The sequence below is a fragment of the Vidua macroura genome, chromosome 17 (assembly GCF_024509145.1).
Source record: "Vidua macroura isolate BioBank_ID:100142 chromosome 17, ASM2450914v1, whole genome shotgun sequence".
In the NCBI taxonomy this organism is placed as follows: domain Eukaryota; kingdom Metazoa; phylum Chordata; class Aves; order Passeriformes; family Viduidae; genus Vidua; species Vidua macroura.
In genome coordinates, this window is record NC_071587.1 from 891,743 (window position 1) to 907,957 (window position 16,215).

Below are 16,215 nucleotides of genomic sequence, written 5' to 3' on the forward strand. Positions count from 1 at the left end.
CTTAAAAATTTAGCATTGACCAATAACTGATTTTTGAGAAGAAACAGTGGTTGTAGTTGGAATGATCCTTTGCATGTAGAGAGGATTGAATCTAAAGTCTGCAATAGGATTTATATTATAAACCACACAGGGAATTCTTAGCATGTTTTTGCCCAAGTAACACATGACAGATTCTACTTTATTCTCAAGAAAATGTCAGGTCTGTGGCAGGTGTGCTAGTCCATGTCTTGGGGCTGTCAAACTCTGAAGTTAGTTTTAAGGAGTAATAATTAGTGAAAGCCCAACTCTGCATTTGCCAGTGAAAGGAAGCCCATGGGCAGTTGCAGAGACCTGTCAGGTGTGAACCTGGGTTAGTAGCTGATACAACACACTAAGAAATCTCCAGTTAAATCTCATGCAGGTCATACATTAAGTAAAACTATTTTTATGAATTAAGTAAAATCTTTGGCTTTGTTTGTAAAGCCTGTTTTGTTAATGTGTCTCTCAGCCAAGATAAATAGGCTCCGGGCTGTACTTTCTATCCAATCCTGCTTGTTACAGAAATTCTGCTTCTTCTGATCTTTGGTTGGTTTTAACCATGTGTCATTCTGTTGCCTTAGGTTATCCATCTCAGCCAGTGGAGCAAAGGCCACTTCAGCAGATGCCGCCTCAGCTCATGCCCCACACGCAGCAGCCCCAGCAGCAGCAGCAGCAGGCAGCCCCGCAGCAAGGCCAGGCACCCCCCCAGACACCACAGCAGCAGCAGATGATGATGATGCTGATGATGCAGCAGGATCCCAAATCAGTCAGGCTGCCTGTGCCACAGGGGGTTCACGCCCCCAGGGCGCCCCTGAACCCGGATGCCCAGCGGATGCCAATGCAGCAGAGCGGGAACATGCCAGTGATGGTGAACCTCCAGGGGCCTGGGCCCGTGCCTCCCTCTCCTGACAAACAGAGGATGGCCCTGCCAGGCAACCCTCCTCTGGGAAATAATGCAAGAAAAATGGTTTATCCAGATAACGTACAGAATCCTTCCAGCTCACCTCTCAGAGAGGTATCATCAGTATCCTCTCTTCCAGAAGGAGGTGGAGCTGAGGGTGGAGCTCCAACATCAGGAGCTCAGAATAATGTGACATCTCATTTAGTAGTTTCACAGAACCAGTTAATGATGACAGGACCCAAGCCTGGACCATCCCCACTTTCAGCTGCCCAAGGTGCAAGTCCCCAGCAGCAGTCTAGTTCTCTGTCTAGTGCTCTTACACACCATTTTCCAAATGTTGCTGCCCCATCACAAACGTCAAGGCCTAAAACCCCAAACAGAGCTAGCCCAAGGCCATATTACCCTCAGACTCCTAATAACCGTCCACCCAGCACAGAACCCTCAGAAATTAGCCTGTCTCCCGAGAGGCTCAATGCCTCTATTGCTGGTCTGTTCCCTCCCCAGATCAATATTCCTTTACCTCCCAGGCCTAATCTCAACAGAGGATTTGATCAGCAGGGTCTGAATCCCACTACTTTAAAGGCCATTGGGCAAGCCCCATCAAATCTCACAATTAACAACCAGTCCAGTTTTACTGCCTCACAGTCACACAAGTTGGAAGGTGTGGTCATTAATTCAGGCAAACAAACCAATGCTGGAGGAACAAAGAGAGCAAGCCCAAGCAATAGTCGAAGGTCCAGTCCTGGCTCCAGTAGGAAAACTACACCAAGCCCTGGCAGACAGAATTCAAAAGCAGCTAAATTATCATTGACAACTCAGCAGAATCCATCTCTCTTGCAGAACATGGAATTACAGAGAAATATGATAGCTAGTCCCTCTTCTTTGCCAACACCTGTGACCACAAGTTTTCAAAATAATTCCATGCTAAGTAACCAGAATCCCACAGTTTCTGTACCTGCTGTGACTGGCATTCCTGAAGACAATAAGGAGAGCCTTAATGTGCCTCAAGATACTGAGAGTCAAAGTGCACAAGGTGTCCTAGGTAGCAAGGACCAGCCCAGTTTTGAACTGAAAGGTGTCCCTACTCCAGAAATGAAAGTGCTGGTTCCTGAGGAACAGGCAAAAAAAGATGGGCAAGCCTTAGACAGCAGTAAGCTCCCAGTCATGGAGGAAAGTAAAGCCATGGTATCTCCAGCCATGAGGGAGGCACCAACTTCTCTAAGTCAACTTCTTGACAATTCTGGAGCTCCTAATGTGACCATTAAGCCCCCTGGGCTGACTGGTCTTGAGATGGCACCAATTGTCCCCACTGGTGAGGAGCTAAAGAAGATAGCTGTCATTCCTCCACTGCAGGATTCATCATTGAGCAAGGAGCCATCCAATTCACTTAGCCTGCCTCAAAATAATGAGCCCTGTCCAAATACAGGGCACCAGGAACTGGGAGAAGTAAATGCAAGTGTGGCACAGAGTGTTCCTCCAGTAATGCAGAGGCCTGTTAGCTCTTCTATTTCAGGTTCTTTACCTCCCAACCAGATAACAGTTTTTGTGACTTCCAACCCTATTACATCTGTTGCTAATACATCAGCTCCGTTGCCATCCCACTTGCAATCTGCATTAGTGTCCACTGTTGTCACCATGCCCAACGTGGGGAGCAAAGTGATGGTTTCCGAGGGACAGTCAGCGGCTCAGTCCAGTGCCCGGCCGCAGTTCATCACACCTCTGTTTATAAACTCATCCTCAATCATCCAAGTGATGAAGGGCTCTCAGTCCAGCACGATTCCAGCAGCCCCCATGACTTCTAACTCGAGTCTGATGCCTCAGTCGGTCGCGGTTGTTGGTCCTTTGCATATCCCACAGAATATCAAGTTTTCCTCTGGGCCCACTCCTCCCAGCACCTCATCCACCAGTCCTGTGTCCAGTATTCCCACCAGCAGGTCACTTGTTCTGAATCCCTTGGCATCTCCTGTCCAACTGCCTTCTTCTGCTCCAACTCCTTCCAGTGTTCCTTCACAGCTTCCTGCTCAGCAAGCCAAGGACTTCAGCCCGGAGGAGACTTCCCAAGGTGCAGGGTCGGGTGAGCAGTGCCCTGTGCCAGCAGCCCAGTCGGGACCTGTTGTTTCCTCTCTGCTTACAAGCAGCCCGGGCTCTGGGAATAGACGCAGTCCTGTTTCATCCAGCAAGGGAAAGGGAAAGGTAGACAAGATTGGCCAGCTCCTTCTGACTAAAGCGTGCAAGAAGGTCACTGGCTCCCTGGAGAAAGGGGAAGAGCAGTACGCTTTGGATGGAGAAACAGAAGGTCAGGGACTAGAAACGTCGGTCCCAAATAGTTTGGGAACAGAGCAACCCCCAGCAGAACTCGACAGCAAAAGCGGGACTCCTCCAGCACCCAGTCTTACAAAACAGAGCACTTCTGGGCCCAGCAGCTCGAGCCTCAGCCCCGCGGCGGCCGCTCCATCCTGCGCGTCCCCGGGCGCGCCCCCGAGCACCCCCGGGCCCAGCGCGCTCCCGGCCGCAGCCCCTCCGGCCGGAGCCCCCCCGGCAGCCCCGGAGCCCGCGGGCCCCAGCGCCAACGGCGGCAACCCCGGCGGGGGCCCGGAGCCGAGCGGGAGCGCCGCGGCCGAGGAGAAGCCCGCAGCACCCCCGGAGCTGCTGCAGGGCGCAGGTGAGTGCGGGGCTGCGCGGAGAAGGGAGGGAGGAAGGGAGGGAGGAAGGGAGGGAGGGAGGGAGGGAGGGGGCTTCGGGAAATCCCAGGGGCTGCTCTCCCGGCACTGCAGCCAAGGCTGACAGCTGCTCTTTTGTTTCTAACAGCTGAGTGATACACAGGCTTGTATTCGCCAAGATTCAAGTTCCAGATGTTTTATTTCACTTTCCATTTACTGCTTCAGTGGGGTACTTGACATGAACATATGATTCTGTAACTTCATGTAACTGTTGGAAGCAAGGAGGAAAAGTGGGTGTATCAGTGATGACAAATACATAGGGTCCCTTTTATACTGGTAGATACACTGGTATTCTGCTTTGGTCTTGCCACAGACTTTTGATTTGTAAATTATTTCAATTTATTGACTTAATTATGATATTTTGAATTAATCCTAATAATACTATTTTCATCTCTGAATAACCTTCATCCTCTAGGGAAATTGCTGAATAACCTCCAGAACAGAAGAAAAAAACAACCCACACCAAACCCCTGTTTGTCTAGGGAAAAACTTAAATGCTCATTTTGGAGAAATTAATAAAAAAGTTAACTGCATTCACTTTGAAAACATAAAATACCTTTACATCTGAGCTTTGCTATTTTAATTTGAGCATCTGGCACACTTTATATATGACATTGATGCTAGTTCTTGATGCCATTTTTAATTTATTGAATCTGGTGTGGATATAAACCTATCACTCTTGAAGTGAGCTGAGTGAGTGTTGTGGTTTACAACATGAATTGGACACAGAGGATAAAGTCATGGATGATAAAATCCACAGAAGTCGTGCAGGGGAACTGAAAACTTCAGCCTCAGTGTGACTTTCTCCATGGCTGTTTGATGTCCTAGCTGCATGCCACTAGAAAATGGAAGCTTCCTTTGAGCTTCACAGAAGGAATTCTAGCTTTCTAGAAAGTGATAGTCTTTATTTAAGCGGGAATGTTAAACTTTTTGTCTTCCTGTTCTCTGTAAGTTCACTATCACATTGAAGACTAGAAACAAAAATTATTTTTCCACCTCATTTTTTTTTATTTGGCAACCTAAGAAAGGTTGTCATCATCTTATTGCCAAAGCCTTCAAGGGCAACTCTGGAGCATACTGTGCACTTGAATTTAAAGAGCGAGGGCATTCATTCATTAAAAATATGCTGTTTCCCCCCCAGAATATCTGTTGAAATTAACATTTAAAAAAAGGAGTCTAAACTACTGAAATTTTATTATTTCCTTTAATGTCACAGTCTGCTGAACAACTGTTATCTTTAAAAATGTTGTTTATGATACTTCATTTCATCACTCATTCTAGTTTGAGAAAACTTGCTTGGGATAGTTTTGCCAAAGTTTGTTTTAAAAAGGGGGAGGTGTGTATGTGGTGGGAGGGAAGTGGAGGGTAGATTAAAAATATTGCATCTGTAAATGGCAAAGTGCTGTCAGCTGGGAGAGAGAGCATTTTCTACCAGCCTGATCACACAACAGGAACTCCTTTACTCCCTTTGACAATAATGTTTTTTCCCTCCACTTTTATTCTAGCATCCTCTCAACTTTTAACACAGAAAAAAATTTCAGTTGCAACATCAGAAGGTACTGTTCAAAGAACAGGTAAATCTTCCTTTGGAAAAGCAGAATAGAGGTGAACTAAATCCTTTATGAAAATGTATTTGTTTTAATGCATATTCAGTGGTCACTAACACACCGTGTATTTTGGAGGTTGGGTAGGGTTTTTTATTATTATTTGTGCTTTGATAGTTACATTGTGCTTTGGAAGTGTCCAAAGCCTTGTGGGAGATTCAGAATGGGGTCAAGTAAAAGATGAAAAAATCCCCAAGAAAGGTTTTAGATATTCAGTGTTAAGATGGAGGGACTGGATTTGTAACAGTACATTGTGTTTGAATTTGGAAGTTCTATGCTGAGCTAATAAGAAAGGTGTTTCTTTCATTGTACCCTTCTGAATACAGAAATATGTTCATGCCATGCTGGGATTGTGGTTTAGAGTGGTAATCCTTTTTTTCTGTGTTCAACATTTAATGCTCTCCCAGCAGTGTTTCAGGATGGAGCCCTGGCAGATGACTTCATGGTGTTGCCATTTATTATCATGGTGTTTCACCATCAGTTCTGGGGTGTTTTAAAAAAAGTAATTCCCATGCTGAGCAGGGAAAACAGATAGATGTGGGCTTACTTATGGGAAGTGCCACTCTCCATCTACTTGCCATCTCTAATCTGATTGGAAATAGGGTTTTCAGGAAGTAAAAATTGTATGAAATTGTTTTCTTTGAATTTCCTCTAAGACAAAGGTGGTCATGCACCCTTGTTTTTCACACTCAACTCATTGTCCTGTGCTGCTGTGACTGTACTGGGGGTTCCTGCTGGGGGAAGCACTGATGCTATCCATTTTTTGCTGTTGGATAATCTTCCAGTTTAAATTTTGGATGGGAAGAAAGGTAACTCCTTTCATCACTCAGTCTCTTCTTCCTTAGTCCCCAAGACATCTGTTTTTCTTGGACAGTTCTATATCCCTTTACACTGAAGAGGCTGATGTTCCAACACTGCAGATTCATCCTAGGAGGACAGGCATTGCCCATTCTCTTATAGAGGCATTTTTAAAATGCCTCTATTCATTGTGCACACTCTAGCAAACTGGGAGCTTAATTGCTGTCAAAGGCAAAGCCCCAGTTTGTGTCCCACTGGCCCTAAGTTTGATGGAGGAGTTGAGCTGGGCAATTAGACAAAGTACAGGGGGTTCATCCATGACATTACAATGTTAATCCCCAAATCTCTGGCAGTTCCTCATGAGAGGGCCTGTGTTGAGATATAGGTCTTCCCTCTCAACAAAGGATACGGTGGATATGGAAGACTTAAAAGCAGACAGTAAAAAGACTTGACATTTTATATGCTGAAAAGGAGAGCTGTTTACTGAGGTGAAGACTCCAAAGGAAACCTGACCTGTATGTACAAAATCACTGAGAGAGAGAGAGAAAACAGGTCAGACTTCTCTTTGCATCATCTCCACTGAGATATTTTCCAATTCTGTACAAGTGCAATTTGGCTTCAGAAATTTGTCATTAGAAGATACTGCTGTGAGAGGCAGTTGGGTTAAGGCAATTTTTTATGTGCAAAATAGAGCCAGATGAGTACTTTTAAGGTTTAAAAATTAATAAAACCTAGAAGGTTTAGTAGAAATAAGCTGTCTAAAATGGAAGTTTAAAAAGGGAGATGGGTGTAGCCAGGGAGCTTCTCTACACTTTTCTTCTGCAGGGCTTTAATTTTTCCCTGTTTTAGCTGGCTGCAGTGTCCTGAAGGCTGTAACCAGACCAAGCACTTGGCCAATATGGTGGTTTTGCTTGCTTTGCTTTGAGAGAAGCTTATCCTTGAGATCTAATATGTGATAAAAAAATGTGAGCTAGTCATGCCTTGTCAGCAGGTATGTACCTCTACAGCAGACTTTAAAATTATCTTTTTCTTTTGTAGAACTTGAGACAAATGCTGCAGTAGTTGCTGGTCAAAGGTAAGGAGATAGTTTGTAGATTCAGAGTAGATATAGTTTTCATGGGAAAAGTCCCTTTCTCTTTTCTTAATTGCTCAACCTCTGCTACTGTTTTTCATTTTCTTGGCCATATCCTTTCTTTCCTGCTAAGAAATCAGGCCAGTTAATGATCCAAACCATTGCTAAAATGCAATGAATTAATCTTTTCCTTAGTCTGTGCTTTGGGCAATGTTTCCCCTCATCCTTTCAGGCCTGGATTTTTCATGTCCTGGAAGGGTCTTGATGGTTGCACAACAAATCAAAACTAACCCTCCAAAGCCTTCAGCTTAGCTATGCTATGTCATGTGAATTTTTGTTTTCTGAAAGAAAGCTTTCAAAAGTTTGTTCTTCTGCCTTGAGGATTGTTTTTAACAGTTTTCCTCTATTTGCTTGTTAACACTCTGCCAAAACTTGATAAGAAAGTCAGGTAGAAACTTCATGTTGTCCTGGTTAAGACATTCAGTAATTAAAAGATAGTATTTCAAATGGTTGTGTTCTGTCAGAAGAAAATACCATTTCCAAGATCTGCTTGGAAGATTCTAAACACCCCAGGCTCAGTTGGCAGTGAGAGCCCCTGGGGAGGTTTTTGGCTAATGGTGCTGGCATAGCCGCTGGGTTTTGGACACTGCCCTCATAGGTGGAGCGACCCCCGAGGCCAGGCTGAGAGGGACAGCCCCTTGTTGGGTTCCTCACAAGATGAGGCAGTGCCTTCCTTTATAAGGAAGGGAATGCAGTACATTTCCTCAGATCAGGAATGGCTCTGAATGGAATATTTAACCCTATTTATTTTCATTTGGACTGGCATCTTTGAAAGACAAGCTGAAATTTCACAGTCAGTTTTCTTCAGGGTAGAATTTTTCTGGAAAGCTGAAGGTGGGACATTGGCAACTGAGCAGATTTTCCAAATGAAGTATCCTTGTGTGACTATGTCCAAACTCATCCAGCACATCAGATTACCACAAGGGCATTTTCAGGGTTTTTCTGATTGATGCGCTTCTGAGCAAGACTGGAAAAGAAGGAAAGCTTGCAGGCAAACTGGGTCTAGTGATGGCTGCTGCAGTGCACAGCTTTGGGTATGTTGAACTGTACAGGACAATCCTTGATATAATCACAGGTGGTTTGGATGGCAAGGGACCTTAAAACGTACCTTCATGCCATTAGCAGGGTCACCTTCCAGTAACCCAGGTTGCTCCAAGCCCAGTCCAATCTGGCCTTGGACACATCCAGGGATGGGGCAGCCACAGCTTCTCTGGGCAACGCGTGCCAATTTCTCCCTAATAGCTAATCTAAACCTATTCTCATTTAAAGCCATGAAAAACCTTTAAAATCTAGGGGAATCTTACAACCCATAAACCACTAGAAATATTTTCACTTGGAGTAATTTGATTTCCTCCTATAAAAGGAGGGAAGTGATGTGCTCGATCCTATGAGACAATCCCAGCTCTGGATTTAGTCACTAGAATCTGTAAAAATGACCTGTACTAACTGAACTTTGGGTTCTGATACCTGTTTGCTTCCCTCTGGGAAGCACCCACCTCTTTGGGAGATCCAGTTTGTAGATGGCCCATAATACTCTTTTACAGGGAAATAGATTTCAGTATTTTGTATCTGAGATAATCTACAATCTATAGTCTCCTCTGCTGTGTGTCTTTCCTTGAGAATGTTTGTCTCTCCTTCCATTGAGGAGCTGTTCTATTTCAGGTTTCTGTTACTTAACCCTAAAGTTTGTGTGGTTTTAGTCCTTCCCCTCAAAGCAGGACTTGTCTGAAGGGTGATGCTGCAGTGAGACCTCTGTCACACACAGGTCACCCTGTGCCATGCCTTCACTCCAGTCTCTGATTCAGGCTCCCTTTCCTGAAATCCTGCAAGCTGTCACCCAAAGGGCCTGAAATGAGATTTCTTCTTTTCCTTTATCAGCAGAATAATTTATTTAGTTAATTACTTACCTTTGAATTCACACGAGAGAAGTTTAGTTTAAACTTCTGAAACTGCTTAATCACCAGAAATTGTCTGGCAAGTATGCATTAAGGAGAAAACACCCAAAGCTCAGGATGAGTTTACAGGGCTAAGACAGATAAAATAAAAGAGGAATTTAATTACAAAATGTACCACTCCCTTTGTTGTCTCAGTAGCAAGAAACAGATTTCCACAGTACCTAAAATTATTATGTTATAGCAGAAAAGGCTTTTTGTTACAAAAAAAAAAAAAAAAAAAAAAAAAAAAAAATGGATTTTGACTTCAAGCTTTAAAACTTGAAGAAAGTTTTTAAAAAAAAAATTTTAATATTTGAAGAAATCACTTGGGTCAATAGAGTAAGTCTTTTTAGCAAACCCAAAAGTTGGCATACTCCCTGGAGAGTTCTTAATTCCTCCTGATGTTCATCTGCAATTTCAACTCTGCACCCCCGTACATACTGCAGCAGTCTCTAATGTAACCTATTTGCTTTTCCTAGACTTCAGTAAATGGTGGCACCTGTGGAAAACAGAGCAGACAATTTATAATGCATCTAATTTCTTGGTCTTCTTATGTTGAAAATATTCTCTTTGAGGACTTCTCAATTCTGTATCCTCTGGTAATTTTTGATAGAAATGGACTATACTCTGGCTTACTCAGGTCATTCTTCATCTGATAGAACTTCTGATATCTCTAGCGTTTCATATCTTCAGTGCTAATAGTCCGGAACTGGTACCTGTGTTGGGCCATCCTCCAGCTTGTCTGACTTGCATAGAAAAACATAATTCTTCTCACACTTCATCAGAAATATTTTGTCCCACTTTATTAGTAATGAGACAAAAGAGAATTGTGAAAAGTCTAAAACTCCAAGTAGAAGAAATTCAAGAACAGAGGATTCTACCGCTTCACAGGATACTGTAGAGAACGGGCAGCGTAAGAGATCCTCACGACCCGCATCCACATCCGGCACAGCTAAAGGTAACTTGCACGGCCACCCTTCCTGGGGAGAGGGCAGCTCCTAACCTGCTTCCCCAGGTGTTTTGCCCTGGCAGTAGCTGCCTCATAACACTGGTTTGCAGCTCATACACCTTGCGTGCTTTATCTCTAGTTTCAAGGATTTAGCCACAGGTGTTGAAGCATTTCCCGACATCTGCACTGGCAGTAATCCTGTATGAATTCCTCTTTGGTACATCTGTGGAACTTGTTTTCTGCAGCACTCACCACCATAGTGTTCAGCACCTTGCCTAGTTGAATTCTCTTTGCAGAAATGTGTTGCTGTTGGAAGGACCGTACTGAGATCAAAAAGTGACATTTTCCTTTTCCTGAAGCCCGAAAGATACAAGACTTAAGTGTTCCCAAGCGCACGGTCAGTTCTTGCCAAGTCAAATGCCATGGTTCAGGCACGCTCCAGAGGCTGCTGAGGTGGCAGCCAGGAGCATCAGGGAGTGCTCTGTGCTAGCACAGAGCCTCAGCTCTGCTTCACAACAACATCTGAACTCCTGAAGTTATTAACCCATGGCATTAGCAGGTGCTGACGTATCTTACTCCTACCCAGGTTACAGTCTTTAACAGTTATGCAGCATTTGTGTGATATGCACGGCCCAGTGCCAGGCTGAAGCTAATTCTGTCAGCTTCTTGTATTTAAGCGTCAGAAAAATGCTGATGGACCAAAGTTATACAAGAGAGTAGAGAGAGACCGTCAAGAGGCAACATTCGACCACTATTTTAAAGATAATATACAGAACAAAGAGGTACTAATATAAAATGATTATAAAAGGAAGTCAAGTTGAATTCAGCCACCATTTCCATACTGGAGGTACTCAAGTGTGATGCTAAGAATATTGTGTTGTCAGAGTTTCAGAGAAGCATTCCAGCTTTACGTTATTGTGCAATTACTCCCAAAGATTACACAGGGGACCTATATGTTCTGCACTTTTGTGACTGCTGAACTTAATTATATTTACTTCTTGTGGCAGGACTGTGCAGAAGAATCTGAGTCTGTATTGTAAAAATAAATTCTCTTTCATGATTGTGAAAAAAAGTTTGAACAATGTGAAGCCAGTTTAAAATCCCTGCCTGCGTTTGAGGGGATCTGGAGCGTGTGACCTGCCCCACATGCTGTACTGGGTAAACCTAAAGATGACAACCAGTGAAACTTCAAATTCTGAAAATGTGGGAACGGGAAAGTGCGTCAAATTTAAATAATACCAAAACTCTCACAGGGGTTTGTGCTGACTGTGTAATACATTTATCTCTATAAATAAAACCTTTGGTTTTAAGTCGTGCATCTGAAGCTGCTGCAGTGTCCAAGGGCTTTGCTGGACACTTGGGTGCAGTCTGCAAGGGACGCCTGGCTGCGATGCCTTGCTTGCAAGCACACAGCTGCTCCCAAGCTGTGGAGAATGAGCCAAACCAGGTGTTCTGGACAAGCTGCACATTAGTGAGGTGGCCGTAGGAGTGTCACCTGGTCTGCCACCTGTGCCTGCTCTGTTGTACATATTTGTTAGTGAATCAGAGCTTAATTATTCTGGTTTGGTTGCTCCTGTCCTCATTATGTTATCTGTGTCCTGAGAGACCCCTTAATCCATGGTAAAAGGAATGTGGCGCTGGGAGGAGTTATCTCTTCAGATAGAGGGTGTTTAAAGTCATTATTAGGAAAAATAAATGAGCAGGGAGGGAGAAGCAGACTTTGACCAGCTGGAGTAGGAACTTGGTTGCTAAGTCTTGGGAAGGAGGAGGCAGAAGGGTCAGTGAGAGAAGAGGGACATACAGGGAGGGTCAGCCCTGTCCATGTGTGTCCGGCACACTTCGGGGTGCAGGGTTTGGGAGGTGCTGGTGATGCTCGCAAGGGACTGAGTGCTGCTGCCCCACTCCTCCTCCCAAACACGGAGCTTTGAGCAGCAACAAGGGCAGCAACAGCTGCTGCTGAAGCTACTTCAAAGTCAGTCCTGCTGCTTGGAGGGCTCCAGGCTGGAGTCGAGCCTGTGGAGATGTTTCACTTCTGAAAATTGGTACTGTACTGGTGTTTTCCCTTTTTGGAGTACTTTTCCAGCAAGGGCTGCTTTTAGCATTTACTGTAGCTTTGAGTTTGTTAAATTTTGAAATGTTGATTGTTTTTTTCTAATTCCACATGTAACAGCGGTGGAGTTATACTGCTGCTATTCTAATTTTAGATGGGCTTGGAATTTTTTTTCCCTTTTGACTCTTAAAATACACACAGCTGCAATAGTTTTTGGAAAACATTATGAAGAGCCAAAGAGACATTGCCAACATTTAAAATCACATTTTTAAAAAGATCTAAAGAGGTAAATGCCTTTGGTCCTTATTCTTTTTGTTTTGAAATGGAAATTTAGTGCCTTGGTAAGTGCACTGGACACGCCATCTGCTGTCACCGTGGCCCTGCAGGTGTTATCATTTGTGTCTTTTTGCATCAGCTGTGTTCCTGTGACTCGGTGTACACTGCAGAGATTTGTTTTCTAATGACCTTCTAGGAGCTCAGACAGCTGGGGTGTTGCCTGGCATGGCAGCGTGGTTATGTAGCACCCTTTCCTCCTGGGACACGGCTCCCCTGTGGCACGTAGGGGACGGTTACAAACATTTGGCTCTTCTTTCAAAGGCTGTTCTGTCAGGTTTGCGTGAGTGCCCAGCTCACACCGCTCGGGCCCTTGTGCGTGTCAGGCTGGCGGCCCAGGGGTGCCGCAGCTGCTCAGGAGTTGGTCCCGGCGTGGGGAAATCCTGCTCTCCAGAGCACAAACTCTGGTGTGAGTTTGGAAAAATGACAGGGCAATCTGTGCCCCTCTGGGGAATGGCTTACCGACTGCATATCCATGCTTTTTTTCTTCTCTTGATTTCAGAAACGAGTGCCAGTGCAATGCAGTCAAAAAGAAGAAAATCCAAGTAAATTACTGCATGGAAACATGAGACTTGTAAATGAGTGTGAATTTACCAATAGCAATTTTGAGCTGTGATTTTTCTTTTTTAAATAAAATTCTGTACAGTAAGTAATTTTAATATTATACTGTTCCAAATAAATGATTTTTTTTCTAAAAAACAGATAAATAGATATAAAAACTGGGTTCTTCTAAAACCCCCTGGATTTGCAAAGTGAAGTCAGGGTTAGCACATTAGAGTAATGTGTTTGTATGAAATGGAGGAGGAGGGGAAGACAATTGTAAATTTATTTGTTTCCACTTTTCATAAACAATTTAGAATACAGGGTTGTCATTTTTAGGTATTAAAATAATGTAATGTGCTGTTGTTTAAGTACTGTATGTGAATAGCAGTCAGAGGGTTTATAAACAAACCCCATGTTGTTTGGAAATGTAAATAATTTTATTATATAGTAGATCTGATGTATTTGTTGTAGAAATGGACCAGTGAAACAAAAAATAAATTTAAGGGTTTGTATAATGTGGAATTCCTCATGCTCTAAATAAATGTTATTGTCCTATAAATTGGGTTGAATTATTATTAGCAACAACAGCAGCATCATTCCAAACAAGAGGATTGGAGGGATTATTTAGAGCTCTGGGCCTGCAAGCTCCTTATATGTAGCTTCAGCAAGGACTTTGTTTAACCACAAACAAATTAACCGATGCAGCTGCTCCTGCAAAGCAAGGAAGCACAGGAAGGACACGCTGCTACCCCCGGGGCTGCACAGGGAGCAGAGGAGCCCCAGCAGCCTGGCTCCCCACAGAGGGCTGCTCAGCAGGGCACAGGCAGGGAAAAGGCCCAGTTTCACGGGACAAAGGCAGCAGCCTGGTGTCCCTCGGTCTGGAGAGCTCTGCTGCCATCGGCCGTGGCGCTCGGGATGCGCTGCCTTGGAAAGTAGGTCAGGCTCGCTTTTCCTGGGAGCTGCTGGGGAGAGCCCAGAGCCTGAGCTCTGTGCACACACACTGCCACCTCTTCTCTTTCTTGCTGAATTTTAAAATATGTATCTCAAAATGCTGATTAAATATAAATTGTTATTAAATGGATGTTGTCAGCTTTTATAATCACAGAAATTATCTATTTGTGCACAAGGTAGCAGGCACTGAGTGAGGCCAATGTCACAGAATCATTGGGGATGGACAAGTCCTTTAAAACCATCAAGTCCATCTGTTCCCCTACCACCGCCAAGGCCACCAGAAACCCATGTCCCCAAGTGCAGCATCCACACGTTTTTAAAATCCCTCTAGGGATAGGGACTCCACCATTGTCCTGGGAAGCTGTGCCAGGACTTGACAACCTCTTCCATGAAGTAATTTTCCCCATTATCTAACCTGAACCTCCCCTGGTGCTACTTGAGGCTATTTCCTGTCATCCTCTCCCTTGTTCCCTGGGAGCACAACCCAACCCCACTCCACCCTCCTGTCAGGGAGTTGTGGAGAGTGAATGTTTCCCCCAAGCCTCCTTTTCTCCAGGATAAGCCCTCCCAGCTCTCTCAGCTGCTCCTGGTGCTCCAGCCCCTTCCCCAGCCCTGTTCCCTTCTCTGGATACACTCCAGCCCCTTAATGCCTTTCTTGCCATGAGGGGCCCAAAACTGTCCCCAGGATTGGAGGTGCCTCACCAGTGCCCAGCACAGGGCACAGTCGCTGCCCTGGCCCTGCTGCCACACCATGGCTGGTACAGGCCAGGTGTCATTGGCCTCTTGCCCACCTGGGCACACCAGGCTCTTGTTCAGCTGCTGTCACCAACACTCCCAAGGCCTTTCGCACCAGGCAGCTTTCCAGGCACTCTTCAGTGTCTCCATTCTCCCTGCCAGAGTGTGGCTGCTCGTGTCCCTGTACAGACACAGCTGATGTGGGTACAGCAGCCCCCCAATCTTTGCTGGGCCCCTGCTCTCCGCTGGGGCTCACCCTGCTCCATGCTTGGACTCGCTGCTCCTGTTGGTGCTTCAGGCTGGGTGGGAAGCTTTGGAGAATAAGAACAAAGTCCATGAAACTGGAAAGTCTTCTCAGAAAAGGTCCATATACCAATAAACCAGGGGAAGAGGGGGAATGTGCTTCAGTTTGTGGGAAATACCACCCTGTGGGGAACAGACAAGCTTGAGGTCAGGGACATTTACAGGGACACAGACCTTAGGAAAGAAGAACTACAAGATCCTACCACTCGGAAGGAGCCTTGGAAGGAGCAAAGGACCCCTGAAATGGTCCTCTGAGCAGTGCTGGACTTTGGAGCAGCTCACAGTCAAAGCCCTGGAGGAGAGCTGAGCCAGGCTGTGGGCAGGGAGGGCAGCCCATGGGGCAGGGAAGTGATCCCTTGGCATTTGGGGATCTGGAATAATATCACCTGGTTTCCACCTCCCACCCAACCACAAGATGTTGATAATGTAGAGGAGACACAAGAGAAGGCCACCAGGATGGCCTGGGGCTGGAACACCTGACTGAAAGGAGACATTGAGGGAAATGGGCACCATCGCCCTTTTGTGATCTGCAGAAGATGGAGCCAGGATTTTATAGAGATGCAAGCTGGGAGATAGGGATGGACACCATCAGGACAAATGGAAAGAGAGTAGCTTCTGAGCGGGCAGAAGAAACTATTCCCCCTGGGATGCAGTGCAGGATCTCTCTCTTTGGAGAATTTCAAGCATTGGCTGAACAAAGCCCTGTGGTCTGAATTCAGTGTTTACCCTGCTGTGAGCAGGATGTTGGACTGGACCTCCTGAGCTCCATCCATCACAAATAACCCTAGGCTTTGTCTCCAGCTGCCAAATTTGGTTTTCCCATAAGAAGGTTATCAAAGCTATGAAAGCTCACGCCCAGCTATTTTTTTCATTCCCAGTATCTAAGCTAACATTTCTCTGAAGTGTTTTTCCCAGCATCTGGGGGGTCATGGGTGTCTCCTTGGCTTGGCTCTGCTGGAGGAGCTGGCACAGCCACTGGGCTGGGCAAGCCCCATCCCACCCCTGCCCAAAACTGCTCATGGCCATGTGTCCTCTCATCTTGAGTATCTCCAAGGATGAGGACTCCTCAACCTCTCAACCTGCTCCTGTGGCCAACCATCCTTGCAGTGAAAAAGCATTTTCTTATGTTTAAGTGAATTTTTTTTTTTTTTACTTCAGTTTGTGTTTTCACCCTGTACCTGCACTGAGAATGTTCCAGCTGTTTTCTGCACTCCCCCCATCAGTAATCTGATGTGGGCAGGATC

At 45.2% G+C, this 16,215-nt stretch overlaps 1 protein-coding gene across 5 annotated transcripts in view; it reads left to right on the forward strand.

Annotated features, from left to right (window-relative positions):
- NCOA6 (nuclear receptor coactivator 6) overlaps nt 1-13,541 on the forward strand; it is a 43,802-nt gene extending 30,261 nt beyond the window's left edge. Inside the window, exons 12-17 of one of the 5 annotated variants that reach the window (XR_008439785.1) lie at nt 600-3,581; nt 5,145-5,213; nt 7,080-7,116; nt 9,917-10,065; nt 10,734-10,838; nt 12,942-13,026. Coding sequence is in view for 4 of the 5 variants with exons in the window: in XM_053993360.1 (XP_053849335.1) it covers nt 600-3,581; nt 5,145-5,213; nt 7,080-7,116; nt 9,917-10,065; nt 12,942-12,988 (3,284 nt within the window). In the remaining variant the exon portion in view is untranslated. Of the gene's footprint in view, nt 1-599; nt 3,582-5,144; nt 5,214-7,079; nt 7,117-9,916; nt 10,066-10,733; nt 10,839-12,941 lie in introns of all 5 variants that reach the window. The other 4 variants (XM_053993360.1, XM_053993361.1, XM_053993362.1 and 1 more) reach the window with 4 other exon arrangements.
- Nucleotides 13,542-16,215: the final 2,674 nt, after the last annotated feature.